The 27731-nt window shown below is 40.1% G+C and overlaps 1 protein-coding gene across 1 annotated transcript in view; it reads right to left on the bottom strand.

Annotated features, from left to right (window-relative positions):
* Window positions 1-861: 861 nt before the first annotated feature.
* SDCCAG8 (SHH signaling and ciliogenesis regulator SDCCAG8) overlaps window positions 862-27731 on the bottom strand; it is an 84435-nt gene continuing 57565 nt past the window's right edge. Inside the window, exons 16-17 of the mRNA XM_080997697.1 lie at window positions 26631-26762; window positions 862-1033 (exon numbers count right to left, since the gene is read on the bottom strand). Coding sequence (XP_080853823.1) covers window positions 880-1033; window positions 26631-26762 — 286 coding nt within the window. The 3' untranslated portion in view covers window positions 862-879. The remainder of the gene's footprint in view (window positions 1034-26630; window positions 26763-27731) is intronic.

Genomic DNA, 27731 nt, shown 5'->3' with positions numbered 1-27731 from the left:
TTTATGATTTTTATAGGAAACAGCTCTTTTATAAAAAGAAGGTTGCATACATTCCATATCTAGTCAGTCTTCAGAATAGATAGCACAAGGTTTCTGGTATTTGCCCCATGTAAGGAAAGCACGCTTTGCTAGTCATACACAATAATTTTAAACAACCCATAGTTTCTTGGTTCAGTTGACCAAAGCACATGTGACAGCTTCTGAACTCCTCAAAGGAAGAGAGAGCGCACAAGCTCAAGACTCGCTGCAACTGGATCATATCATGTTCAGCTATGGTGCCAAGTGCACGCACCAGTACTTCTTATGGCAGCTGCAAAAAATCGCAGCAATTATCCCCTCCAAAATCCACAACAAATGAGAGAGTTTTTTCCTCCTGCACTGACCATGCCCCCTAAATCATGCCCCGATTTCACAGGGTACCAGGACTGGACACCCACTGCCCCTCCCTTCTGTGCAAATAGCGCACCTCTTTGAACAAATGCAACAGTGGCTGGTGTCGTGCCTTTTTTCTCCATGGGTGCGGGTGTAGTTGGGATGCCTGCTATTTTCGCAGTGGTGGCCATTTTGTGTTCTTAAATGCCCCAGTGCCTTTTTGTAACTGGCACCTATAGCACTCTTTCCAGTCCTCACTGGAAATGTAATGTCCAAATGTGGCTGTGTGTTTTTTATGACAGCTGAACCTTCAAATGAGCTCCTCTTCTAGGGAAGGAGAAAGGGCAAAAACTGGGGAAGTAGAGGGAAGCTTAGAGTGTCCAGATCAACAACTGTATGAAGGCGATGATTTGAATTTGCCTTCACAGGATTCAGATGTTGAAACTGTATTGGACCGGTTCTTTTGTTTTAGTCACTGATGGTCAAGCGTTTTTCTCTAGCTTTTATTCATTTTTTCCTGGTTCTGAGTGGTACCTGAATCCTCAGGAACTCCACCTCCTCAGTAAGCATCTGCCTCTCCTTGTATAGCTCATTCTGCTTGTTCAGCAGCTCCACTAGCTGCTGGGCAGTAGTCTGGCAATGCTTGTCAAGCTGCTGTAACCTGGAAAAAAACAGATAAAAAGAGGTTGCTCTGGTGGCGCAGTTATAGGAGGGAATGACCCAAGGCTTCTCCGGAAGTGAAGCGCATGGTAGAAGCTGTCCTTTAGGTATACATTCTTCCCCTACACAGACACATTGTCAAGTATTTTTATTTTTAAATTAAAAATCTTATCTGGAAGAATTCACAAAATTACCTTTACCAATATGTATCACTGGCAGGGCCATATTAAGCCATTTAGAGGCCCCAGGCACTTAATATTTTGGTGTCCCCATATATATCTAATTCAAACTGCAAAATATTTTTTTATTTTTCGAAATGAAACAAAACCTACAGTAACATGGAAAATAATGTTTATTGTTAACACACTATTATATACATGACAGTCAATTGTCACTCACTTTTTACATATTGCCTTAGAATTGGTCACAAATAAAATGAAACTCTAGGGTAATTTCATTGTGGGTTGACACAATGAATGCTTCCAAAATCGATGTGGTTAATATTTTGCTCCCTTACCCCCCCCCCAAATAATTACCTCCAAAATTCGCACCAAGGCCTTTAAAAACCTCCAAATTTGGAGACACCCCCAAAAAAACTCACTCTCAGTGGATGACTGAATGGGAGCCGACATGACCAAGATAAGAACGATCATGTGAGCTTAGGGGACTCAAGTTACCAGACTTTATTCTGTTGTATTTCCAAAATAATAATAATAATAATAATAATAATAATTTTATTATTTATACCCCGCCCATCTGGCTGGGCCTCCCCAGCCACTCTGGGCAGCTTCCAAAAAAATATTAAAATACTATAATACATCAAACATTAAAAGCTTCCCTAAAATGTATATCTATTATTACTATTTTATTATTACTAAATTCATTTATTGTAGGAGCCTTTTTTGTGGAACCTGGTTCAGCTGCACCATATTATCCATGGTAAATCCGACAATGGAAAATTTCTGTGGTGCCCCCTTCCCTTGATGCGCTAAGCATGTGCTTAATGTGATTAATGGTTAACCCAGCCCTGATCATTGGTAGAAAACCACCGCATAATACAAAGTGTATGCATAGTTCTACTCAGGGACATGAAAGTTACCTCAGAAATTACTAATACCATGTCTCATAGCTTCATAGGTTCCACCAATGAATTACCAGACTCCAGCTTATTTATATTCTCTCCCCCCCCCCCATATTGTCATTCAATTGACGCCAAACAGGAATTCTCCACTGTGTCCACATATTACATAATTTGCAGAATGTGTAAGGTCAGCAAAGCATGTCCCGTTTAAGAGTGATTTACTGAGTTTACAGACCTCCGTTATGCATTAAGTACTCAGCATAAAGAGTCATAAATATGTCTACAGACATACCTATCAGCATATATCCAGCTATCCCCCTTCTCTCTCAGTCACACTAAAAAGTAAATTTAGACCTAGAAAGTTGCAGCCACATAGCCTGACCCCCTTCTAGTTCAGCACTTTCCTGAGCAAATAGCAGCAGAACCTGGGAATGGAACTGCTGAGTCACAAATGCAACAACTTGCCTTCCTCTCCCATCCAAGTACTTGTATCACATCCAACCTAAAGAGGCACTTGACACAGCTGGGAAAACCAGATCCCCCTGCCCCCAATCTTTATTTACACAGCTGGAGCAGGAAGATAACTGGGATGTAAGCTAGGGCCTAGATCAGGCATAGGCAAACTCGGCCCTCCAGACGTTTGGGGACTACAATTCCCATCATCCCTGACCACTGGTCCTGTTAGCTAGGGATCATGGGAGTTGTAGTCCCAAAACATCTGAAGGGCCGAGTTTGCCTATGCCTGGTCTACACTGTATTACTATATATGATAATAGATTTGGGTCCTTCCGTGCTACTACCATGTAGATAGCATCACACACAAGGGAGAAGTATTGGCAGGCTTTACAGATGCTCCAAAATCTTTAGTGAGGAAAAAGTCTAAGGGGGAAAAAACCAAAACAAAAAACTTCACCCCTCAAACAGTCCTATAATAACTCAATGGCATGGGATGTCGAATACATGAGAGTAGCAACTTGGTGGAAGGCAGGTAATGATGGACTAGAGTGGCTAGAACAAAGAAGCATAACGTATAAAAGTGAGAAATAGCTATCTTGTTGTCTGAAAGGGCCACTTCCTGGTCTACACTGAGAAGTTACTCCAACAAAAAGGATACTAATGAATGGCAGGGCAAGGAAAGAGAGATAGAGGAATGAAATCAAGGAGAAGGGGAAAGAGTGCTTGGAATCCTGTGCTCTGAAGCATGCTATCAGAAGGCTTTTTAAAAGTGTTCCCCCCCCCCCCAAAAAAAATGCTTTCCAGTTTTTACTTCTGCAATGTTCTCTTCCCATTCCACCAGCCCAAAGTAAAACTAATCATCTTCCATAACTGACCGCCATATTGTAAAATTGGTAAATATATGACACGTCACAGCATTGGCTGCAAAAGCTCACCTGGCAGGGAGAGTTCATAATATGTGAAGAGAACCCTTCGCTCTCCAGTTTGCTATAAATATATATAATGAGGCCAGGATTGAGGTGCTAAGCCGGAAGAGACCAAACAATTACATTATGCATCATTCCAGTACCATCGGATTATGCATGAAACCGATTTCTACTGTATTCTGCAAAGCTGTAGGTGCCATAGCAGTGAGATTGAATTACAGCAACTGGCAGCAGCTAAATCACCAAATCCAATATCCACGCTGCACTTACTGGCACACATCTTAATTAGGTTTTAATATAAGTAATCTGATAACTACTCCTGGCTGGCTATTGCTGAACTGTCAGCACTGAAAGCTTTGTTATTTAGCCACTCTTCCTGTATATGGTGGCAGCCTCCCTACTGACCCTTGTCAAAGAACCCCATCTGCTGGTTACCACGGTAACTGAAAGAAACCAATTGAGCTGAACAGAAAGACTCAGAAGAAAGTCGGCAGCCAAAGGAATTCTGCAAAAAGGCAATAAACCACTTGGGAAAAGAGAGTCCACATTTCAATATTAGATCTTGGAGGGATAACGCAGCTGCGTGACTTTGCAGGTGAAGTCAAACGCTGGAGAAAATAGCTCCCCCTCCACCCCAGAGAGTTTAAGGGATTTGAAAGCAGGAAGAAGGAATCTTCTGAGAATTCCTTGCACACTCATCTATGGTAAACTGGTCTTCCCAGGTTTTCTTCATGCAGTGGGTACTTAAAAGTATTGACTTTGTTGCCACAGGAGGCAGTGAAGGCCACCAACTAGGAAGGGTTTAAGAGAGGATTAGAAAAAATCACAGATGATAAAGGTATCAATGACTACTAGCCACGATGGCTGTGCTCTGCCTCCATGCTGGGAGGCAGTAATGCTTCTGAATACTACCGTAGTTGCTGGAAAGCGCAGGAAGGGAGAGGGCTTCTGTGCTTGGATCCTGCATGCTGGTTTCCCACAAGCATCCTGTTGGTCACTGTGAGAACAGGATGCTGGACTAGATGGGCCATGGGCCTGATCCAGCAGGCTGTTTTTATGTAGTGTTTAGAATAATAGAATTGTAGAGTTGGAAGGGACCCTGAGGGTCATCTAGTCCAACCCCCTGCCATGCAGGAATCTCAGCTAAATCATCCATGACAGATGGCCATTCAACCTCTGCTTTAAAACCACCAACCTCCTGAGGGAGACCGTTCTACCATCAAGCTGCTCTTAACAGCAGAAAGTTCTTTCTGGTGTTTAGTCAGCATTTCCTTTCTTGTACAGTGGTACCTCGGGTTACATACGCTTCAGGTTACAGACTCCGCTAACCCAGAAATATTACCTCAGGTTAAGAACTGTGCTTCAGGATGAGAACAGAAATTGTGCTCTGGCAGCGCGGCAGCAGCAGCAGGAGGCCCCATTAGCTAAAATGGTGCTTCAGGTTAAGAACAGTTTCAGGTAAAGAACGGACCTCCAGAATGAATTAGGTTCTTAACCCGAGGTACCACTGTAACTTGAAGCCATCAGTTTGGGTCCTAGCCAAGCAGGAGAAAACAAGCTTGTGCCATCTTCCAGAAAACCTGCAGTGCCCACCCCCCACAAAATATTTCCATATCATAAAACCCTATTACTGTGGTGGCTGCGTTGGGAATAATGTGGGGAAATGACAGTGCTCTCTGCTGACTGATTTCAGTTCCAGGAAGACGCCAGCCCTCTTGACCTCTGAATACTCAAGCTAAACACTAAATAATTCAGTCCCTTTAATAGGCAAAGAGCTTTGCAGTGCGTGTTCCATTCATTCTTTTAACACTCCCAAAGTTCCCAAATCACCCAAGATGTGTCACCATTTAGGGTTTCACACATTACTGTGTTTTTCCCCTCTGCTTGGAGTTCTCTTTGTGTAGAAAAATATGAGTTTATTGGAATGTGCGAAGCACAGCATGTTTTTGGCACTGCAAATTCACGGATGGGCAACAGAGGCATGCAGAAGCAATCCAACCTGAGTAGGAAAAAACAGTTGTGCTTCACTTTACAGTACACTACAAAAATATTGTTTCTGTGTGAGAAAATGGTAATCTGTGAAGTTAACACAGCAATTAACTGAAATGCCAGGGGTGTGTGTGTGTGTGTGTACGTATGCCTTATCTTCATTTGATAACTGCAGCATTTTGTGGTGACTTCTATGTATGAATGAGCCATTACGGGTCAAAAAACCACAGAAAGAACCTTAATATCACCCCACACATTTGAGACATAACTGAATCAGTTCACTTCAGCTGCTGGTCATCAAGCAATGTATATCATTGTGAAGCAGTCCTAAGCAATGTTTAAATTTATGACAAATGATTAAATACTGTTAAATGAAATAGAACTAAGGCTGCACCCTTTGCACAAATATCTGGGAATAAGCCCCATAAAACATAGTGGCCTCACTTTTAAGGAAACATGAATAAGTAATTCTAACTACTCCATTTAATTTCGTAAGCCTCTCTGCTAACTCCCTCACGTCATAGATATGAAGAGGAGTATTTAGTCAAAACACAGTTCTTTCCATCATCATCTTTACTTTTATTTGTACTTAGAAAAATGCATAAAACATCTGATGATATTGCCAAAACAAAAACTGACAAGACCCAACTCAAAACTGAAAAAGAAATCCCATTCTATTAACCTATGCTGGAGTTTCCTGAACATCATCACAAATAGGGTTGGTCATGTTGCTGTCTCCTGGCAACCTATTTCCCTGCATTGTGGTTTCCTCACAAACTAATATTTATCTAGCATCACTGTGGATATAAATATCAGTTTCCAAGAGCTCTTCACACCCAAAAAAATGTACAGTAGTACCTCGGGTTACATATGCTTCAGATTACAGACTCCGCTAACCCAGAAATATTACCACAGGTTAAGAACTTTGCTTCAGGATGAGAACAGAAATTGTGCTCCGGCAGCGCGGCAGAGGCAGGAGGCCCCATTAGCTAAAGTGGTGCTTCAGGTTAAGGACCGTTTCAGGTTAAGAACGGACCTTCGGAACGAATTAAGTACTTAACCCGAGGTACCACTATAGTTATGACTGGGCTATGAAACCACATTGTTGGGGCTGAGTAGAGGTAGGCCGGAGCTAGCTCAGTTCCCAACAGGCTGGGCAAGACTCAGCCCTTACCCCAGAGGGGATGCTAGGGATAGTGGCTGATTTAATCCCCATCTCAGAAATTTTGGAGAAGGAATGGGACAGATTTGTGAGGAGAAAAATATGGAGTGAATATTGGGGGAAGAAAAAGAGGTGGATACTATTAATAGTAACCTGGAAATATTAAAAGGAATCCATCCATCACTACACTGGCATTATTATGTGTATTCTTCTCTTTCCTCCACTCCTCAACAGACCCTGCCTAGAAGCTCAGAGACAATAGGCAGCAGGTGAAAGTGCTGGGTGCTCTTTGCCTTTGTTTAATGCATGTACTCTACTTTTCCTTTGCATTTGCAGGTGTGGCAGTGATATCCTGGACCGCTGTCTTGCCTCGGTAATGGACTGGATGAGAGCCAACAAACTGAAACTCAATCCAGATTAGGCTGAGGCCCTCTTAGTGGGTGGTTCCCTGGACTGGATGGATGGGAGGCTGCCTTCTCTTGATGGGGTTACGTTCCCTCTGAGGAATCATCTCCTGAGGCCTTTCTTCATGCTTCATGTGCCTCCTCTGTGAGAGGTCCGCAAATAGGTCTTTTCTGTGGTGGCTCCCCATTTGTAGAATGCTCTCTCCAGGGAGGCTTACCTGGCACCTTCTTTAGATGTTTTTAGGTACCAGGCAAAAACATTCCTCTTCTCCCAGGCCTTTAGCTAATGAAACAATCTACGGCCTATTAAACTGGGAGGGCTGTTGTTTTTTAAATTGTCAGTATGTTATGTATTTTTGTGCTTTTACATTGTAAACCACCCTGTGATCCTCGGTTGTAGGGTGGTATAGAAATTTATAGAATAATAATAGAAAACAGCATATAAAATACATTTTGTAGAAGGCACTTATTGCCCTCCACAAACACACACAGCCACTCACACCCCAGTCTTCTCTTGTCATCCAGGAAGCGTCTCCTGACTCATGCCAAGGTGACAGCTGCTACCTCCATCTCAGAAGAAAAACCAGGCATTAGGAGCTGGAGAACCCGTGTGTGCATACACACATGTGGGGAGAGGGTGGAAGAGAAGTTGGCAGTGAACAAAGAGGTCTGGAAGGTGTAGACATTTGGGGGTGGAGGTCCCCTTGCTTTGAGGGGAATGCGTCAGAGGGTGCCTTGCAAGGAACTGAAGTGAATATTTTAATAGTTGTAGTAACAAGAACAACAAGGAACAGAGAGGACTGGGATGAAAACGGGAAGCTGTTGTGGCAAGAAGCAGCAAATGTAAAAGCAGGAAGGGGTGAAAGAAATTGACAGTTTGGGGTGATGGGAAAGGGTACAAGCTAAGCGTGAAAGTACAGGAAAAGAAATGTCAGGAGAGGAATAAAAATACTTTGAGAGGCATGAGGGTGGGTAGAAGGAAAATACAAATTAAAAAGCCTTCTCCATTTGGATCAGCAAATTCGGCCTTTAAATAGGAAGGCTTAGTTATAATGCCTCCAGAGCCAATGTCTGCACTTCACTCAAGGGAAGTTGAACTGTGGAACTCCCTACTACAAGGAAATAGCTGTAGTAAAGAATTTAACCATTTGCAATTTCTGAGAAGAGGGACTGCACATCAATATGATGCCAGTAACTGCCAATTGAGTATATTACACACCACCTCCATCTTACCACCATTCTGTGACTGGTGGTCCAATTCCAAAGCCAGAAGTAGTTTTGGCAACCTGAGGTGCCTCATGCTCTAATCTCTGGATAACCTCCCCTGCAGTTTCATGCAGAATTTACAATTTTTTATTTCATCTTTACAACTCCCTTCGGACAAACAAACCAACAAACCTCTATTATTATTATTGTTGTTGTTGTTTACAGACAAAGAACTGAAGCTAAAGTCACCATTATTACACTGTGGGTATAGAGTGGGGCAGGGAGACTTTTCTTTCCAACTCCCCACAGGTCAACTCTGACAGGTGGGAATGACATTTCCCCTTCATTCTGGAAGCATTTTTCATGCTTACTAAAGGAAACCTTGGGGTTGAAGTCCGAATTCCAGGCCAAACACCTTCAGTTAGCAAATGAAAACAAGAATTTCATCTGCATTTGCCATATACTTCCATTGCCCTTATCTTCCTCCTCCATGGCTCCGAAGCGCCAGTTTTTGCTGCCTTCTAGCATGAAACTAAGCACAACCACCACTATGCTAATTCAGTACTGAGCCAGAAAGATCGTCTGCAGCAAGCTGCCCAATCCAAACTCCTTTCTTCAGAAACACTTTGCCTTTAAAAAGAGCCTCCCAGCATGAGCTTCATAAGAAGTGACACATAGCAGACAGTGCATGTGGTGTTTGAGCATGCTGCGCAGAACGAAGAGAGAATTCTTTACTTGGTTTTTGATGGCTTGCGCAGAGCGTATGGGAGGCCTGAAGAGACATCAGGCATTTCAAGAAATTTAGAAAACAATGTTGATAAATGTATCAGCTTCTGTTAACTCTGTTCGTTTGTTGGTCACTGTCTCCATTAAAAAAAAATCAATCATTCTTCATTTTTAATGTGTGCGCGTATGCACTTAAAACAAAAATACAGCACTCCTTTGGATCCAGTCCTGAAGCCTTAAGATGCCAAATTCTAGATGAAGACTGAAAGGACTGCTGTGATGGGCAAAGACAACCCATTCATTTATAAGCTGCACAATCTGCCCTCTGATGCAGACACATTGTAATGAGCCGAACTTTTTAAAACAATTGATTTTAGGAGAGCAGGGAAGGAAGATTCATGTAGAAGAAAGAAAAAATGCAAGGCAAAAAAATCCTTATTACTTGTTCTTAAAGATGCTTCAGGTGATAAAAAGTCTCTCTTTAAAGTATTTTGTGTATCTACTGATTTTCTAGTAGACAAGTGAAAAAGGCACACTGGACATGTTGCTCACGGTAAGATAAACAAATTCAGCAGCACCCAGAAGTGTAAGAACAAGTCATATATGTATTGGCTTTCAGACGCTTATCATAATGTTCAAATGTACTATACCAAGTGAAGTCTTCTATATAACTGATAGTGCTATTCCAAATAGAATCCAACTTTTTTTTTGCTTATTTATTTACATGCACATTCTGTTCCATCCTTCAGTTTGCAAAACCCATAGGCAGCTAACAAATAGGAAATAATACAACTACAAACAAAATCGTAGTACTGTACTCAGCAATGTTTAAAAGCATAGGGAATGAAAGGTATTTGTCTGGTAAAACATTCCACAGGCAAGGTATCACCACGGAAAAGGATCTCTCCTTTACTCCTGATGGTTGTGCTACCAGAATAAAAGCTTCACATCTAGATCTCAACAGGCACACGGATACAGGAAAAGACAACCCACCAAATACCTGGATCTTAAGTTAGGTAGGGCTTCAAAAGCTAAACATCTGAATAGAGCCTAGGAACAAACAGGAAGCGAATGAAGTTGTCTCAAAGGAACTGTGATGGGATCCCACTTCCTGGTCCCTTTTAGCATTTTTGATGAACTGATTTGAACTGATTGTAGCTTCTGGACAGTTTTCAAAGGTAGCCTCATCACAGAACGTACTGTAGCACTTGGAAATTACCAGAGTAAGGCTGTCTGAGGCTAAAATATCTTTGTCCAGGAGAGGCTGCAGCTGGTATGCCAGCTTTAGCTGACATTGTATACCACTGAAGCCACTTGAGTCTTCCCTGACAATGATAGATCTACGAGCACCTCCTGACCCTTCCAGGAACTGGTTAAACACCAACTCCCTGAACAGATGAACCACTCTCCATCTTGTTGGGATTGAACTACCCTCATCCAAGTTTATTACTGCTTTCAAGCACCATTACAGCACCTCTTCTGCAGTCCAGTATCAAACCCAGGCCGAAGTGCAGATTCAACAGAAACAAAATAATCTGTGTCATCCAGGAATGCCTGGAGCTGCCTTGTGACCACCTTCTCAATAGCCTCATCTAAGAAAGGGATGCCTGCAACTGCCCAGCACTTTCTGCAGTCTTCTGGATCTGGGGTCGTAGTTTTCCAGGAGTGGCCTCACAACTACTTCCTCTCACAAGGAGGCATGTGTTATGGGATGCCCTGGACGCAGCCAGGTATTGCCTTTCCTCTCTGCTAAATGAAATAATAATAATAATAATAATAATAATAATAATAATAGTGACAATAATAATAATAATAATTTATTATTTATACCCCGCCCATCTGGCTGGGCTTCCCCAGCCACTCTGGGCGGCTTCCAACAAAATATTAAAGTACAATAATGCATCAAACATTAAAAGCTTCCCTAAACAGGGCTGCCTTCAGATGCCTTCTGTGAAGAAGGGGCAAGCAGACACGTGACTGATCAGTTCCCAGCACTTACACTGTCCATCTCATCAGGCCCCAACCAAAATTATTTCTACAAAATGGTGCTTTAGACCAGTGGGTCCCAATTAGCTAATTACTGAGGACCCTCTATTTTTCAAAAGCCAAGCTTTTGAAACTTTTGATAACTCTATGGTAGTTATCTCTGCAAAGCAAGTTTTTGAACAAAATGTGGGGTAGGCCCTAATAAGCAGAGGATTTAAGGTATACTTTTTCAAAAAAAAGACCATAAAATTTGTGACATTGCTATGCAAAAATGACCAAAAAACAACAACACATTGGTCAGGAGGTAAGGCAAGGGGCCACAGACCCCCTCAGTGCGTTTTGCAGACCCCCGGGGTCCCTAGACCCCTAATTGAGAACCTCTGCTTTAGACAATTCACTAGATTGTCCTGACTCCTGCCAGATTTGTAGTGCTCATTTTGTTTTCTTGTGGGGATGGCAGGCATACTTGTGCTTGCAGGTACGGGAGCTCTGGGAGAACCCATATTAGCAAGTTTCACAAATAATGCAAATCCTTTTAGAATCTTCTAAATATTACAGCTGAAATTCTAATTGATATATTCAGCCTGATTAACAACTTACAAATAATGGTAGCTTAGCAAAAAAATAATATTTTAATTGAATTTCACAGTGTGAATCTTTATTATTGATTATTTGCATATTTTCATAAACGAGTTACCTTTTTGATAAATATTCAAACTTTGAGCCCAAACTCCCTCAACTTTCTCAAAATGAGTTGTCAACAGTTTAGGGCCTCCTTTCCATTTCAGACCAGTGCCTTTCCAAACCAATAGCTTATTAATAACTCTTCAATGAATTGTTAAATACGTGTAGTTAAAACTGATAGGAATGTCTGAACATTCATTGTCTAAAATCTAGCAATTTCCATGGACAAGGAAGTACATCACAGAAGTTTCCTGTAAGGCACACAAATCCAGATAATATAGTCCTGATACCTGCCTTCAATCCATTAGCGCAGGTGGGATGATGCCCTTCTCTGGAGTAAAAAGAAAAATGCAGCAAATAAAACAGCAATGCCAAACTGGTGTGCTTAAAATGCTATTCCTCCCCCCATCCCCACCCCAATTAAACAAAGGGCATACCAGCAGAGCACAGCCTGCCATAAGACACTGCAAAAACTCTAGCAAAATGTCCAAATACTTTCAATTTCATTTACAGTATTTCATTTAAAGTAAACCTGATTGCAGGTTTTTTCCGGGGGTGTAGGAATAGAGAAAGAGGCAGCTAAGGTGAAGCCTCAGCAATGTATTGTGCAGAAGCAAGCAAAAAGTTTAGAATCAAGTCATGGAGTTTCCAATACATTTGCAAAAAAGAAAAGAAAAAAGAAAGAAATGAAAAGGAAAGGGGGGGGGGAGAGAAAAAAAGATGAAGCAGTAGGCGCCTGGGGGCCAATTGCCTCTCCAGCAGCGGTAAGGCTGTTACTAGGCTTGCAGTACCATTTGTTCCATTACACAATCTCCTGAAGCCTTTTACAGAGAGCTAAAACAACTGCCTGTACCAACACGACACATGGCTTTCCATCCCAACTCTTTGCTAATCCAGACGCTCCAACCATCTTTCTTTAAGATGCCATATGGTTGGCAGAAGCCTGTAGATCTAGCAGCACATCTGCTTGTACGTTACTTCTTCCCTCCAAGGCTCCCCCTTCTCAAAAAACAAAACAAAAAACAAAAACCCAACCAACGGATCAAGTAATTTTAATATTGCGAGCAGTAAACAGAGAGGGATTATTTAATCTTACATTTGTACTGTATGTATGCAGAAAAATAAATCATTGTTACAGTAAATTCTCTAAGCAACAATTAGAAGCAGAGAAGTAAAAAAACAACAGTGAATGAAAAACTATAGTCAAAGGGAACGTGCTTTTTCATTATTCTAATCCTTGCCACTTCAGACACCAAAGCCTCAGAAATTTTATTTACAAGCAGCTAATTCACTGAAGAGAGGGACAGGTTTTCATTTGTCGGGGGTAAACCAAACAAGAATCAAAGACACAATAAATGAAGCATTGCTTTGTTAGCCGGCAGAGTGAAGGTTTGTATGTGAGTAAATCTGTATGAACACACAGAGACACAGATTTTTGGGTGTGTGTGGAGAAGTATGATGAGCAAAGATTATTGACACTGTTAAAATCCTGGTTGCACTGGCATGCATGCATCCAGCCTGCTTTTTTTGGAATCCAGCCGCCAGCAAGACAGGCTGCAAAAATTAAATTCTACTCACAGTATTTTCTAGTGGTTTGTAATTTTGAATATCTTGTAAAGTTTTACACAACTAATTTCCAACACAAAAGAAAACTGGTAAAGTTGGAGCTACAGACAAGGTAGGCTACAGAAACAAATTCTCTGAGAGATAAATGTCAGCATGCATTAAGGATAAATTAGGATGTTTAGATTCAAAAGGAAGTCATGCAGCTACAAATGCCATAGACAGTAATAAGTAATGCTGCCTACTAGGTACATAATGTTATTTGCATTAGCATTATTTATTTGACTTCTTTCTAAGTGATTTTTCTATAAAAAAAATTAAGAGCCAAAAGCATTATCATTTTTTTAAAAAAAACCTCACATGTTATAATAAAACAATAAAGCTTCTGTTTGCATATTATTTACAATTTATACACTTGACTGGTGTAAAATGTATATCCAGTACTGAATCAACTCTTTGTTGAAACATTAGTGCAGCAAAATGTTACAAGAGTCTGACTTAAAAATTAATCCTTTGGGTTGCTCACACGTAGCATTCTATGCTTTCAGTCCAATCCTTCTACAGCCCATTGTTCTTAAAAGTCCTCCCCCCCCCTTGACCCTGACACGATCAAGAAAAATGGTCAAAAGATCTGGCTGGGGGCCAGCTTCCTTCTGCTCCCTCACTTTTTGGCATGCTCCTTTAGCTTCTAGCACCAGCAGAGATATTTACGCTCACACAGAGGGATCTCAGAACTATATGAAGGTACTTGTGCAACATCTATGGAAACCTAAAGGACTTTGCAGTTGTGTCCAGAGTATGCGCCCGCTGCATGCAAGCAAGGGCACGTACAGAGACACACCAGTTAGGTACGAGAGTCCCTTTAAAAAGAGTTGACTGTAAGTCTGAAGGGAGAGTGGTAGAGAACAATGAGCACCATCAAGCATAAGTGAAAGTATGCTTTCCCTCCCTTGAACACTCGCAGTCATGCATATTATGTTTAATGAATTTTCATGCTCAGCATGCCTTCTGTGTCCATGTGAAGGTACAGAACCATTGTACTAAAAGCCCACTTGAACACAAAGCAGAATAATTATACACATACATCACACAAAGAAGTCGTTCTATTTTCAAAAGTCAGGAAGGAAGCCCCCACCCCTGACAGGATGGCATTTACTCCCTTAGATCAACAGCTAACTGTTCAAATGAATATTGATTGATAGAGAATAGTGCCAGCTGTAATTTTCAGTATAACACTTCCTTTTCCAGCACTCAGAACTTTCTGAAATGTTCAACGTTAAGTGTGAAATTGTCCATGTTTGCTCTCTGCCTGGAAATGAGTATTTCTGGCAAGTTGTAGAAAAATCCCATTAGCTGTTTTTGTAAAGGGGAAAATTGTTATTTCAACTTTTTTAAAAACCAAAGTTCACATACTAAAAATACAGCAACAAGTACGGAGTACTCAAAAATGAGGCAAACCATAGCTCAGCCTTAATTAGGTTTTTCTAGCTAAAGAGCCTCAATGAACCAACCTGATGCCTTGCTGTGCAGACAAGTGTGTTGTAAGGTCGTAGCAGGACTGCAAATATAAAACCTCACACTTTTCTTCAAGTGGCAGAAAATGCACCCACAGCATAAACATACATCTGCTACACCTACTGCTACACCTGCTTACTGCTACACCTACTTAAAGTACCTATATAGTGCATGAATGCTTTGTTAAAAAACTACACCAGGGTGAATCTAGTAGTGGCAGTCCATGGGCCCTTTGGCACTGTCCTGTTGCTTGAGTAAGTGTGTGCTAGTCAATCGGCAGAATGCTATGGATGAAAAAGATTTCAAGGAGCTTTGGATACCGCTTAGCTGTTCCTGTGCAAAACCTTTGCTTGTTTCAGATGAGTCAAAGCCCAGGTTGCCTAGAGCAGAATTCTAGTTCTAAGATGCTCTGTTTAGGAACATGTGAAAATCCACTTCTACTTTGACATCACAAATTCAAGTACCTTTATATTCCTTATTCACATCTTGCAGATTTTCACTAGCTGTATGCTTAAGAACACCTTCATTCATAACTCTCAATGCCCTCACTTTTGTGGCACTCAATCCGCAAACTGATGCACACAATTTTAGGAATGGAGGCTTAGAAAAACAGCGCAGCTTGCACTTGGAGTCTCCCTGTACCCCTGTTCCAGTGGGACCTTCTGTGCCATGCTAGGCTGATCATCTGTTGATAGTTTCATTCACCTACGACTCCTAACCTGTGTATGAATTCTCCAAGGCTGGGTTGCACTTGCAGCTGGAGAAGGACCATGCTGCCAGTTGTGTCCGTACAGGTGATCCCCAGATGCAAAGGCAGCCTAGCCTGGACAGGTTTCAGTGCGCAGCATCTGAATCAGCTTTAGAAATAACTTTTGCCTGTTAGCTTCTACTTAGACCATTAAAATTATGTGCTGACATTTTTGGTTAGGCCACAGTAGATGGGAGGCTCCTACATTCATGGATGAAAATAATGAGTGCCTCAATTCAACACAGGTTTCCAGTCGTTACACTACAAGCGCTAATGGCGGTGATGGGGAAATAGGACATTAAAATCACCATTTCATTAGGCTGCTGCCATCAGTGGTTACTTTAGGTATCGCAGACGAGTTGCTATTTGACAAGAAATAAAAAAATAAAAATACGCTTATGAGGAATACCTATAGCTTCCAACTGTTTTCACACACAGCATTTCTTCCACCACAGACCTCTTAAGCATAAGTTTACCAGATTTTTTTCAATGAATCCAGGGACACTTTTCAACTTCAATGGATTTTGTCAGGGGACTGATTTGTAAATCCGGGGACTGTCCCCGGGAAACAGGGATGTCTGGTAACCTTATCTTAGCACATTCAAAACTTACAAAGCTCAGTACTGCTAAACCAGATTAATGATCATGAGAATATATTGGGAGACACCAGATCTTAAGACATTAAAATTTACTAATCCAGAATACATTTCTTTACCAGAAATTTAAAGCCACTACTGTCAGAATATATGTGCTATTGCTAAATTTCACTTGTGTGTTGTTAGCCACCCTGAGAGATACAAGCAGAATAAATAGAGCAGAAACAAGGGGGGTGGGAAGTGTGACACCAAATACAACTGGCTAGAAGGCATTATGGGGATTTTATATCCTACAAATATTCTCCTCCCCACCCCATATTCTAGTATCATTTTTAAGTTTTGACTCTCTGTCCCCCGCTAAACGACTAACAATCTATTTTTCTAATGAATAATTATGGAGAATTTACTCATTCTACTATATTGTTCATCCCTTTAAATATGTTGAACAGTGTTACAGGTATAACTTTACTAGTGCTAATGCATCTTTTTATATGTTTAAACATGAGACCATTTTAGCCATATGTGGAAAAGACCATTCAACAAATTAAGCATTTTTCTCATGCATAAATTTATCCATATATAAAAATTAATGTTAAGCAACTCTAGAAACCACCCTGCATTTAGATATTATTAGTATTTTTAAATATTTACAAAATACCTGCATGAGAAACTGCATATTGTTGGTAGGCTTTTTCTTAAACTATAAAGCTTAAAATTTGCTCTAAAAATTACAGTCACAATTAATTGGTCAAACTGTGGCTGTGGAAGTATTTCTTATCTGAAAGCAATGTCTGAACATTTGGAGTTTTCTGGCTAGATGATGATGTTACAATATGTGATTGGATGCAGCAGCAGCCTGAATTTCTAGTTCACATATGTGTTTTAGAAGAGCAATCTCTTCATATAAAGTCGCTGTTCCTCATGCTAGGTCTAATGTCATTTCAAAACAATGTGATAATTCTAGACAATTTTCTGCATCGCATATTATTCAGCTGTCTACACTTAGGAATGTCATCTTCCTTCTTAGGATTCCCTAATTCTGTGCTGAAAAAGAAATCTGCATTTCCAGGAGACATTTCTTCCTTTATAGCAGTTTTAATCTGCAACATTTTGAAGATTCTCACCTGAGGCAGAAGAATGAATGTGCTGGGCTAATTTTGGCTCAATCATTGCCTGGACAGAATCTGAGAAGAATGCTATGTAGAATCCAGAGAAAGTACAAGCAGCGTTATTTAACTTTTTGCTTATCATATTCAGTGCACTGTGTATAGCAATGCTTCCTTTCCCCGTTATCTTAGGAATACCCCTGGAAACTCCTGCTCAAGTTAAACACCGTAAAACTATCATTGAAAGGACAGGAATCCCAGCTTGCCAAAAAGTCATTATTTTGGGTAAAGTGGATCCGCTGATCCTCCTCAAAAGCCCAGAAATGTATACTGAAAAGGAATGAAAAGGTCAGATGATAAACGGAAATTGTAGTACCTGATCAGAGTCGATTCAAGCAGAGAAAAGTAAAAAATATTACCAATGAGCTTCAAAAATACAAATTTACCATCATATTGACAAGATATCCTGGTAGGAAAAAAATGATGAGTTTACTCATATGCAGAGAAACTGTGTGGTTGCTTCATGGACAGTGATGTGAAGAAATGAAAAAATGGAGAGTTGATAGCCATATTGCTAAGAGTTCCTAAGTTTTACAGAATCTACGTATTTAGAAAGAAATAGAAATATGAACCTCTGCTTCCAGGAATGTAGATCATATCTCAGTGGCTACTGAGTCGCCTTCTTTCTCACTAAAAATAAATATCCAAACACAGAATATTACTCACTGTATTAATAATATTACCCAGTCATTAAGCTAATTCTCTTTCAGGGGCATCCAGTTAACTCCACAAAAAACAATGTGATGTAACAGCTGCTGGGAAATGAAATGAAAGTGGTTGCATAAACAGTAGTTGCAATACTTTCCAATTTCCAAGACAACAATGTAGATATGGAAATATGGATCCTACTCTTGATTTGGATTGATTACAATTACCCCAAACCATGGATTGAGGGAAAGCCCATGAGGGAAAGCCCAAGTAAAACCCTGTAAATTACTTGTTCCATGTATAATATATTACTGTAAATCAATGGACTCTGGAGATAAGATCTCTTATACTGGTCGCTGGATTGGAGTGCTTGTTGCATACAATGACATGTGTTTAAGATTCAATGCTGTTAAGAGGTCATCAATCCCATGTCAACTTATATAAAAATTGACCCTAAGTGTGTGTCTCTGTGTGTATTCCATTTTAATCTTCCTTACATTTGACTGCATTTCAGTGAATTATCCATGTAGTTTTTATTTTGACAGCTCTCTTTACAGCAGTAAAACAAAATGTGTGCATTGCAAATGGCAAGGATTCAAATTTCAGCTATGTTTATCCAAAATAGCACTGAACTGCTTCTGTACTTATGCTATACTGCCTACAGCCTTACGGAAGGGGAGACAGATGGGATGAATTTAGCAGGGAAACAGCTGGGGCTTGAAGAAGAGACAAGCAAAAGTTTTGCTATCAGGCTTCATTATGTATCAAGGTACCAGTAAAATGTGTATCCGTAAGGCAGCCAAAAAAGTGTGTGTCATTTGACTAGTGATAATTACCTTTTCTCAACAGCTGACAATGTTCTAAGTAGCATTAAATAGGTATAATAATTAAGCAATAAGACAAGGCAGGCACTGCTTTACTGGGGATTATTGCTTGCCTCGGGTGGTGTTGCAAGGCATAAGGCTGAAGGGCAAGTGATTTCAGCCACCTGAGAAATGCAATAATCCCCAGAAATGCACTTCCCAGAATGCCTCACTGCTATTTAAAAAAATGGAACTCCAAAGAGGACAAGATGCTAGGCACTTTCGTATCCTGTAGATTTGTTGACATGGGACTGACATTTTGACAGCCAACTCTGCTCATATCCAGTCTTCTAAAGACCTTTTGACACATGCCTCATTTCACCATTTTAAATTGCTTATCTGTAATGTTCAACAAAGATGCACACTGAAAATGAATGCAGTGTACTGGATTTTCACAGTATATACTAAATATAGTACAGGCTACAATAACTTATAGATTCCAAAAAAAGTTAAGGATCTAAGACAGTCAGAAAGCTTTGTGTTCTCAGCTTAATGGTTTTCCCAATTGTTATCATGCCTGAACATGTCCCTAATCGTATGCTACTCTAATATGTAAGTTATATGGGTGAACAAAGGAGGACAGTAATAGTAGGCAGGCACTCTCACTACACTGTTTTAGATGCCTGCTTAATAATGTTATTTCAGCAACCCTGATATAAATACTGATTTTGACCTTTTGCTGATTTTGCTTTATTGAAAATTGCTTATATTATTTTAAAGGCTTTTTCAACCAGTTTATATATTTTTCTAAATAACTGAAACCATAAAATATTTGAGTTCTTCAATCTGGAGATTATTGCACATCATGGGGGATGTTACATTGTCCCTTTCCTTGGGGGAATTTGCAAAAACAACTAAGTCCCAATTTAGGGTTTAAAAATATAAGAGTTGTTTATTCACATAATTAAAATGGCAGTCACCATGAAAAACAGCAAAGTTAATAATTAGCTGGTCCAAGGAGAAGAGAATGAAAGGAGGTTTCCTACATTTCACTGTGACCAAAGTGTTTAGGGCTGTGGCTGTATATTGGAGCTCTGTGAGCAACCAGGCAGCAAGCTTGTGAATGTATGCCACAGTTTGAAAATATTGAAAAGTGTAGCATGGATAGTCCAGGACACTGGCCATGATGGTGTGGGACCAAAGGGATGCTGGTCTTCGTAGGCTGCCCTTGAACTCCACACCAAACGATCTCTAAGCAAGTAACTTGGGCTTTTTAGAACTCACTGATTGCAGTTCCAAAAATTTATGTCCTCTTACAGTTCCCAACTAACCTTAAATGAAGCAAGGGAATGAGGTTTGGAAGGAAAGGCAAGGGATCTAGCTTCTAGCTGAGATTGGGGAAGTTCACTCTCTTGGAGGCACCATTTGACGTAAAGCACTGACCAACTTGTGGGTTAAAGCGAAGGTTCCATCAGCACAAGGATTTTCCTTGTGCAACAGAATTCCCCCTCTCTCCTCCTGCTTTGCGCCACCTACATCTGTTGTGGGGGGGAAGTCCCCCCAACACTCCAGAGCAGATTTGAGGATGTCACAGGACACGCATGGGGAGAAGAAAGCATAATTCTTATTGCACTCTGGGGAATCCTTGCTCCCAACTTCCGCTAGCCCAACATTTTAGCTGAATACAGCCATACGTGAGGAGAGAACTCATCAAATTAGGACAAAATGGTATCTTAGTGACACAGAGTTAAAATGTAGTTTCCTAAGAGGTGGTCTTACCTGAAACAAAAGGTGATTAGATTGAGAATGAGGCTGGACACAAAAGACAAACCAACAGGTGAATTTGCTAAGTCACTGTAAGTGAATCAATATATGTTTCCCACCGTAGAGTGATTGGATGCACCCAAGAACTAAGCGATATGAACGGTCACAGAAAAAAATACATGTCTCCTTAGCAATTGCCTCAACAGCATAAAAGAAATATCCCTCCAATGGGTGCACAATCATGATTTATAGACTTGGTAAACTTAAAGCTATGTTGATACTATGCTCTCCAAACAACTGTGTGGAGAATTAGATTGCTTCATAGAATATGATTCCCAAAACAATAAAGCAGAATGCATGTTGCAGTAGTAAAGACAAGCAGGGGTGCCAATTTGAATAAAATATGGGGGGGGGCAGGTAAGCACTACCCCACATAATCACAAGATGCTGTGTACACACACCATTTGAATGGCGATGCCGATCGATTTGGCCTGGCTCCCTCAAACATTTTATGGGGGGAGGGATCTTGGGCCCTAGGAGTTGGCTCCTATGAATACAAGATTACAACTATAAGCAAGCTGGCTTCTTGTAGATATCAAATGTTGTTAGTTGCCAAAAGTATCTCCAGGTAAGCTTCCTGATAAAATACACATTTTGGAACGAAAACTTCCTTCCTCCTGTGTTCTCCTACCTAGTGCTTTAAGTAGCCACAATGCACAAATACCTTTGTCTGAATTAAATGAGGTAGAGCAGGGGTCAGCAAACTTTTTCAGCAAGGGGCTGGTCCAATGTCCCTCAGACCTTGTGTGGGGCCAGACTATATTTTGAAAAATATAAAAATGAATGAATTCCGATGCCCCACAAATAACCCAGAGATGCATTTTAAATAAAAGGACACATTCTACTCGTGTAAAAACACGCTGATTCCCGGACTGTTCACGGGGCGGATTTAGAAGGCGATTGGGCCGTAGCCGGCCCCCGGGCCTTAGTTTGCCTACCCATGCGGAAGAGGTAAAATTAATTTGTGTTGCTTCCCAACATGACTTCCATTTGAGTCCCCAGTATAACTATTAATAGCAAATATGTAATTTTGGAAATACTTCTTTAACAATGCTTTGTGGCATACTCATCTGTACTTATTTTAAGTTCTCTCTCTTTGAAAAAAAGAATTCCAAATACCTTAAGTCACAGAGAGCATGGCAATTCAAGCAAATGTGGTACCACTTAAAGTACTTTACCAAATGGGCTGGTAATTAGATTTTACTGCTATTTGGAGTTCATGTAAGGCCGGCACAAAGATCTCAATTATTATTCAATACCCAAAGTGGGTATTTGCTGCTGAACTGCTGTGCGGGATCTTTCTCTGGTTGGTAGTTGCAAAACCCCGTACTGTGCATTCTGAAATATTGCAGCGATTCTACACAGAAATCAAGCTTTTTAAAAAATAGATGCATCCATAATATGGAATGTAGTTAGACAGGTATTTAAATATACACCATTAAAAGGCAAACCACACCACTAGAAATATGTTATTAGAATAAGCAGAGTCCCATTAAGAATTATTACACAATATGGATCTGAAAGTAAAAGGAGGGTATTTTCTGTGACGGTAACTTCTGTCCATGGGTATTTTCCTGAGTAGCTTCTGAAACAGAAGCCTGTTATGGGATATATCATGCTGTTCTTGTTATCTAGTATTACTTAGACAATTTTCTTTGATAAATCTGCTAGGATTATGTTGCATTGACTCAATCCTTTGATCTTAGATTAGCAGCTTGAAGCTTTCCCTAAGATAAAACATACTGAAAGTTTGGGCCATGCAAACAGGATTTTTTGGTACCAAATTCTAATCTTGGCCATGGCAGAAATACTTTAAAAAGAAAAAAATGTATGGCTTAAGCAGAATTTAAAAATAGGAGAGTGTGCGCTCATAACACAACAATATCCTGTTTTCACAAGCATCTTATTAGCAGCTCCAGTGTTTGAAAGGTACCTAAGAATATGAAGGATGTCATTTACTTGTGACTTTAAGTTCTTCTACCTGTGGCTGACATTGTGAGGCATAAATAAACTCATCATATGACTTAGCCATGCTTCAGCTGGAAAAACAATGGTGTGAAACTGATCAAGAATGTTTGCCAAATAATTTTTTTCAAGCGTGACCTAAATAGTCTTATATACTTATTGTACACAATCCGATAAATGGATTTGCATCATTGCTTTCTTTATATAGTAAACTAGAGGTACTCCATGTGGTACTCTCTAAATGTTGTTGTACTCCAACTCCCATCAACTCCAGTTGCATCATCTATGGTCAGGTATGATGGGAGTTGTAGTCTAGCAACATCTAGAGGGTACTATGTTGGCTACCTGTTCTAAACATTCAGAAATGTGAAGATTGCAGGCAATGTATTTCTACATCATTCATTATTTGCTTATTTTGAACGTAAGTTGCTAAATAGTTGGTCATACTGCACCAAAGATTGTTGTAAATAGCTTTTTTAAAAAAATCTGTATGATGAAATTAAGGACAATAATGTACCCATTCAGTCTAGCAATTCATGTGCGGCAAAACGTTCATATAGGTAGATAGCCGTATTTATTTCTAGGTATAAACTAGTGCTTTACGAAAAACATTTTTTTACAACAATATCCATCTATGCAATGCCATAAAACTGATAGAAGTATAAGTGTTCTTCTCTTGTGTGTTGGGCAGAACCTTTTCACAAACATAGCATCCATCTCTGTGCAGAAACCACACTAAACCTGCTGCACATGACAGATAATTCAAGCTGTTTTGTAAAGTAATCCAGATCACCACAGGTGCCAGACCCTCACACGAAGACTCTTTTACACACCCCTTTCCTTCTGTCTACATCCAGGCATGGGTCCCAGAGTACAAGTAACTTATGTCAAGATGGGAAAGAGAGATGAACGAAAATATGGGAGATGTACACAAATTGCCCATTTATTCTAGTACCCTATTGTGCTGATTGTTTTCATGCCCATTTGTGTGTACACAGGGGCACAATAGGAAGAAAACCAGATTTTATTGATCATTTGGGAATCATCTGTGTGGGAGCTGAACACATAGTGGTTTGGATCATACCCTAGGGTTTTAAAAAATGAAAGCCAATTAAAAAGTAAAAACAAACTGGTTGTTAATCCACACCACATTTTCTAAACAGATCTGACTGCACGATTTCTACAAAGTTTGTAGAAACTGTAAGTTAATTGCAACCATTCACCCTTTCACCATGATTTCACTCAACTGAATTAAATGGGTCACTTGAAGATTTAAAGTTCACAATAGTGTTGTTTAGTCATATACTGTCTATGTGGGAGGAGAGGGGGAAGAGAAAGAGAGAAGGAAGGAAGGGGGAAAGCAGGCAATTCCGTTGGGTGAAGTGCACATTAAAAAAAAAAACATCCTTCAAATCACACATACGTTAGAGAGACAGCTTCTAGAAATGCTGTGCTTCCCTAAAATGTCTGAAGGGAAGACCACTTCAGGTTCTTGGCTGCCAACACATCCCAGCAGCATGGTACACAATTAGGATTTGACACATCAAGTCTTTATAAATCCAACTTCTCTGAAGCCAGACAAGATTCCTTCTTATTTATAGTAGCAGGCAAGTGCAGATTTCTGCTGTCTTGTTACACAGATGGCTGTAACATTTTTTTAAAAAAATGTTAACATACAGCCACTGATGCCTGAGGAATAGACACACATCTGCCCCAAACTGCCAATCCTCTAGGCTTTTCCTTTGAACTGTGGTACTTGAAAGAGATCAAGTATGTGTTAAAAACCCTTTAAAAAATATTAATCATGCACATAGATGTATATAGCAAGTGAAAGGAGCTACATAGACTCTAAAACTGTGTTTTGGAGTTACAAGTATCAGGAAGATGACAAGCTAGTGTAACTGAGCAAAGAATGGCTATTCTATATGAAAAGGTATGGTTGTTAAACCGTATTTTTGTTCTATATAACTTTTCTGTGTTAATTATAAATACATGAGCATGCCTCATTCAGAGATAAGAAACAAGAGAGGACTTAGCATTTTAAAACCCTGTCTGTCTATCATATTTCTGAGCTGTTCTCTCGGCCCTAAGGCACTGCCATGGTAATGATGTTTCATACGCTGGCCAAGTATATATTTTAGTACAGTGGTGAAAAATGCAGAGTGTTGTTACTATGCTCTAAAAATAAAAGAAAAAGATACAAGGTCACCAGCTTGGAAGAACTTGCACTCTGGGGGGGATTCTCATTCACATGGTAAATTTAGATAAGCTCTAACCAATAGGTTGGCACTTCAAAGTGTTTTATTTGGTGGTGTTAACAATGTGAAGAAGTTGTCAGAAACTGCCATTCAGGGGCGTCAAAAGCCTGCTTGGGATTGAAAGTGCCTCCCAACATACACAAACGTGGCTGGTTCTGATGTGAATACATAGGTAGGCCTTAAAGACACTGATAGAATCATAGAATCTTAGAGATGGAAGGGACCCCAAGGGTCATCTAGTCCAACCCCCTGCATGCAGGAATCTCAGCTAAAGCATCCATGAAAGATGGCCACCCAACCTCTGCTTAAAAGCCTCCAAGGAAGGAGAGTCCACCACTTTCCGAGGGAGACCGTTTCACTGGGTAGGAGAAAGTCCTACTCCTTCTCCTCAACAAACCTGAAGAAAGAGAAAGGTCTGAATCTCTCTTTCCGCGAACAGAAAAGACAGACACTCAAGACAAGCAGAAACCGAGATAAAGCCATTTTGAGGGTCCTTTGAGATTGAAACTGTGGGACACGACATGAAAAAAAACAATAAAGCAGGAAAGTCTCCTCTGGCATCCAGTTGAGTCCCTCCTTTGAGAAAATGGTAGTTTAGCAGAGAATGGATGTATAAGGAAACAGTCCATAATGTAGATAAAATTACGAAATCAGCAAATGCAAACACGTTGCCATTTATAAAGCATTTGACTTCTAAAATGCAACTTAATAGATTCTGATATGAATATTACCAAGGGGACTGGAAATTGGGCCAAAGGATTATAAACGACAAGATTCATAAACAGCAAGTAAGACATTTAGAAATTCAGCGAGAGGAAAAAAACAGAGAAGTGGCATTTCTTAAGCAGATGTAGGGGTGATTGCAGATGGCATGTTAGAGAAGGTCAGCTGCCTCTGAGGCAACAAGCAAGAGCTTTGATTTGCAACTGAATACAAAGCGGAATCACGTGAGATGGGAGAGAATAGCCTCCATCAGAAAAATTTCAAGTGCTCTACAACTTTTCAGCAATGACTGCTCTGTAGTATTACATTGGGTCAGATGTAACCATACAAATTACCACCTCTCTCTCAGCAAGAAGAACAAGGGAAACGAAGAAGACTTGACCCCATTCCCTACTCCGTTATTGCTAAGGAGAGTGTGGCACCTAGACCTAGAATCAAAATCAATGTTAGCCTCAACTGGGTAGGGAGCTAAAATACATTCTATGTTCAAACATTTTATTTAAAAGGTAACTGCTGTTCTGTTGATATTTAAATGAGATTTCAAGTTTTACGGATAAGGAAGTAAAAAAGGTTTAAAATAAAAGCCAGTGAAAAATATGCCAATTAATGAAGGATTAGGACACAAACATACTTGCTGCTTAAATAGGACACAAGCTTATTTGAATAACATATATTTAGACCGTTCATATGAGTGTCAGTGCAGACAATATAAACAGCCTAAGATCGTGTGTGAAATTAACTGGGGGGTTTTTTAAGTGCATGTTTAATATAGGGTGCATGTATACATGCTTAATATACAGTGCATGTGTATTGAAACAATACCCAGAATATTTACACAATCAAACCATAGTCTAAAATGCAGTGGTACCTCGGGTTAAGTACTTAATTTTTTCCGGAGGTCCGTTCTTAACCTGAAAAACACTTTAGCTAATGGGGCCTCCTGCTGCCGCGGCGCCGCCAGAGCACAATTTCTGTTCTCATCCTGAAGCAAAGTACTTAACCCGAGGTACTATTTCTGGGTTAGTGGAGTCTGTAACCTGAAGCATATGTAACCTGAAGCGTATGTACCACTGTAGTTTGGTCTTGTTCCTGAAGCTTAAGAACATGCACATCAAAGGAACCACAAGGTTTGTAGACCCACATAGGGATAAATTACTAAATCCTCCTACCTTTGCTTCATTTTCTCATGCATCCTTCCATGTTGGATACACTGCTCCTCCAATTCATCATTCCTTTTCAGCATTTTCTCAAGTCTGTCATGGACATATTCATTTTCCTGAGTAAGCTGGCTGACTTCAGACCTGGAGAATTAAGCACACTGATGATGGATGTTGCCAGATTTTATCCTGCAGTGTGCAACCACCTTAACAAAAGTCCAGTATACATCTGCGTGGGAAGCATCTTACTTACTTTTAAAATTAAAATAAGTAGTATTGCAGCAGTTGGCTTAAAAATTGTATGGAATTTTTTTTGGCAGATGGGTTACAAGAAAGATGGCTATTAGTAATGCATGAAACTCACCTTATACAATACTATACATTCTTTGATATGAACCACCAAGCAAGAAGAGGATATTATAAAGCTATTGCAAAACTGCAATCCTAAATATTTAATGGGCAATAATTTCCACTGAACTCTGTGAACTTACACCTCCATAAATGCACAAGAAATGGACTGGACACTGCAAGAAGTCCACACTACAAAAAGGCTTTATACAAATGTTAATAAAACAGTACAGGCAAATAAATTGATTTCTACAGATTTGTTCAACATGAAGCATCTCTTTTCTTTTCTCATCATCTCTTTTACCTAACAAAATTTATATACTGCTGGAGAGTAACAAAACCTCTAAGCAGTTTCTAAGAAATATTAACATTATCCATAAAGACAGTTAAAATAAGCAGTAAACAAACAACAACAACAACAAAAAAAGATTAAAACACATCAGCACCTACATGTCTAGAAATACTTGCCTAAACAAAAATGTTTTAAGCAGGCACCAAAAAGAACATAGTGAATGTCTCTACCTTATGCCCTTAGGCAGGGAGTTCCAAAGCGTAGGTACACCCAGAATAAAAGAAAGATTTCATAGAAGGGCAGAACAAGTATTGTGTGGCACCTGTAATAGTACCAGTTTCACAGATGAAAGAAGTTGAGTGGTCACATGCTGGGCAAGGCGATCCCATGCCATTAAGAGTTTTATGTAACAACAGTGACACCTTGAACTTGAGCTGGGTTCAACCAGCACCTCAGCAACCAGCAGAGTTGTT

Source organism: Podarcis pityusensis, assembly GCF_964106645.2.
Source record: "Podarcis pityusensis genome assembly, chromosome: 3".
NCBI classification, from domain to species: Eukaryota; Metazoa; Chordata; class Lepidosauria; order Squamata; family Lacertidae; genus Podarcis; species Podarcis pityusensis.
The sequence above is the reverse complement of the archived record's forward strand: the minus strand, read 5'-3'. Positions and strand labels throughout refer to the sequence as shown.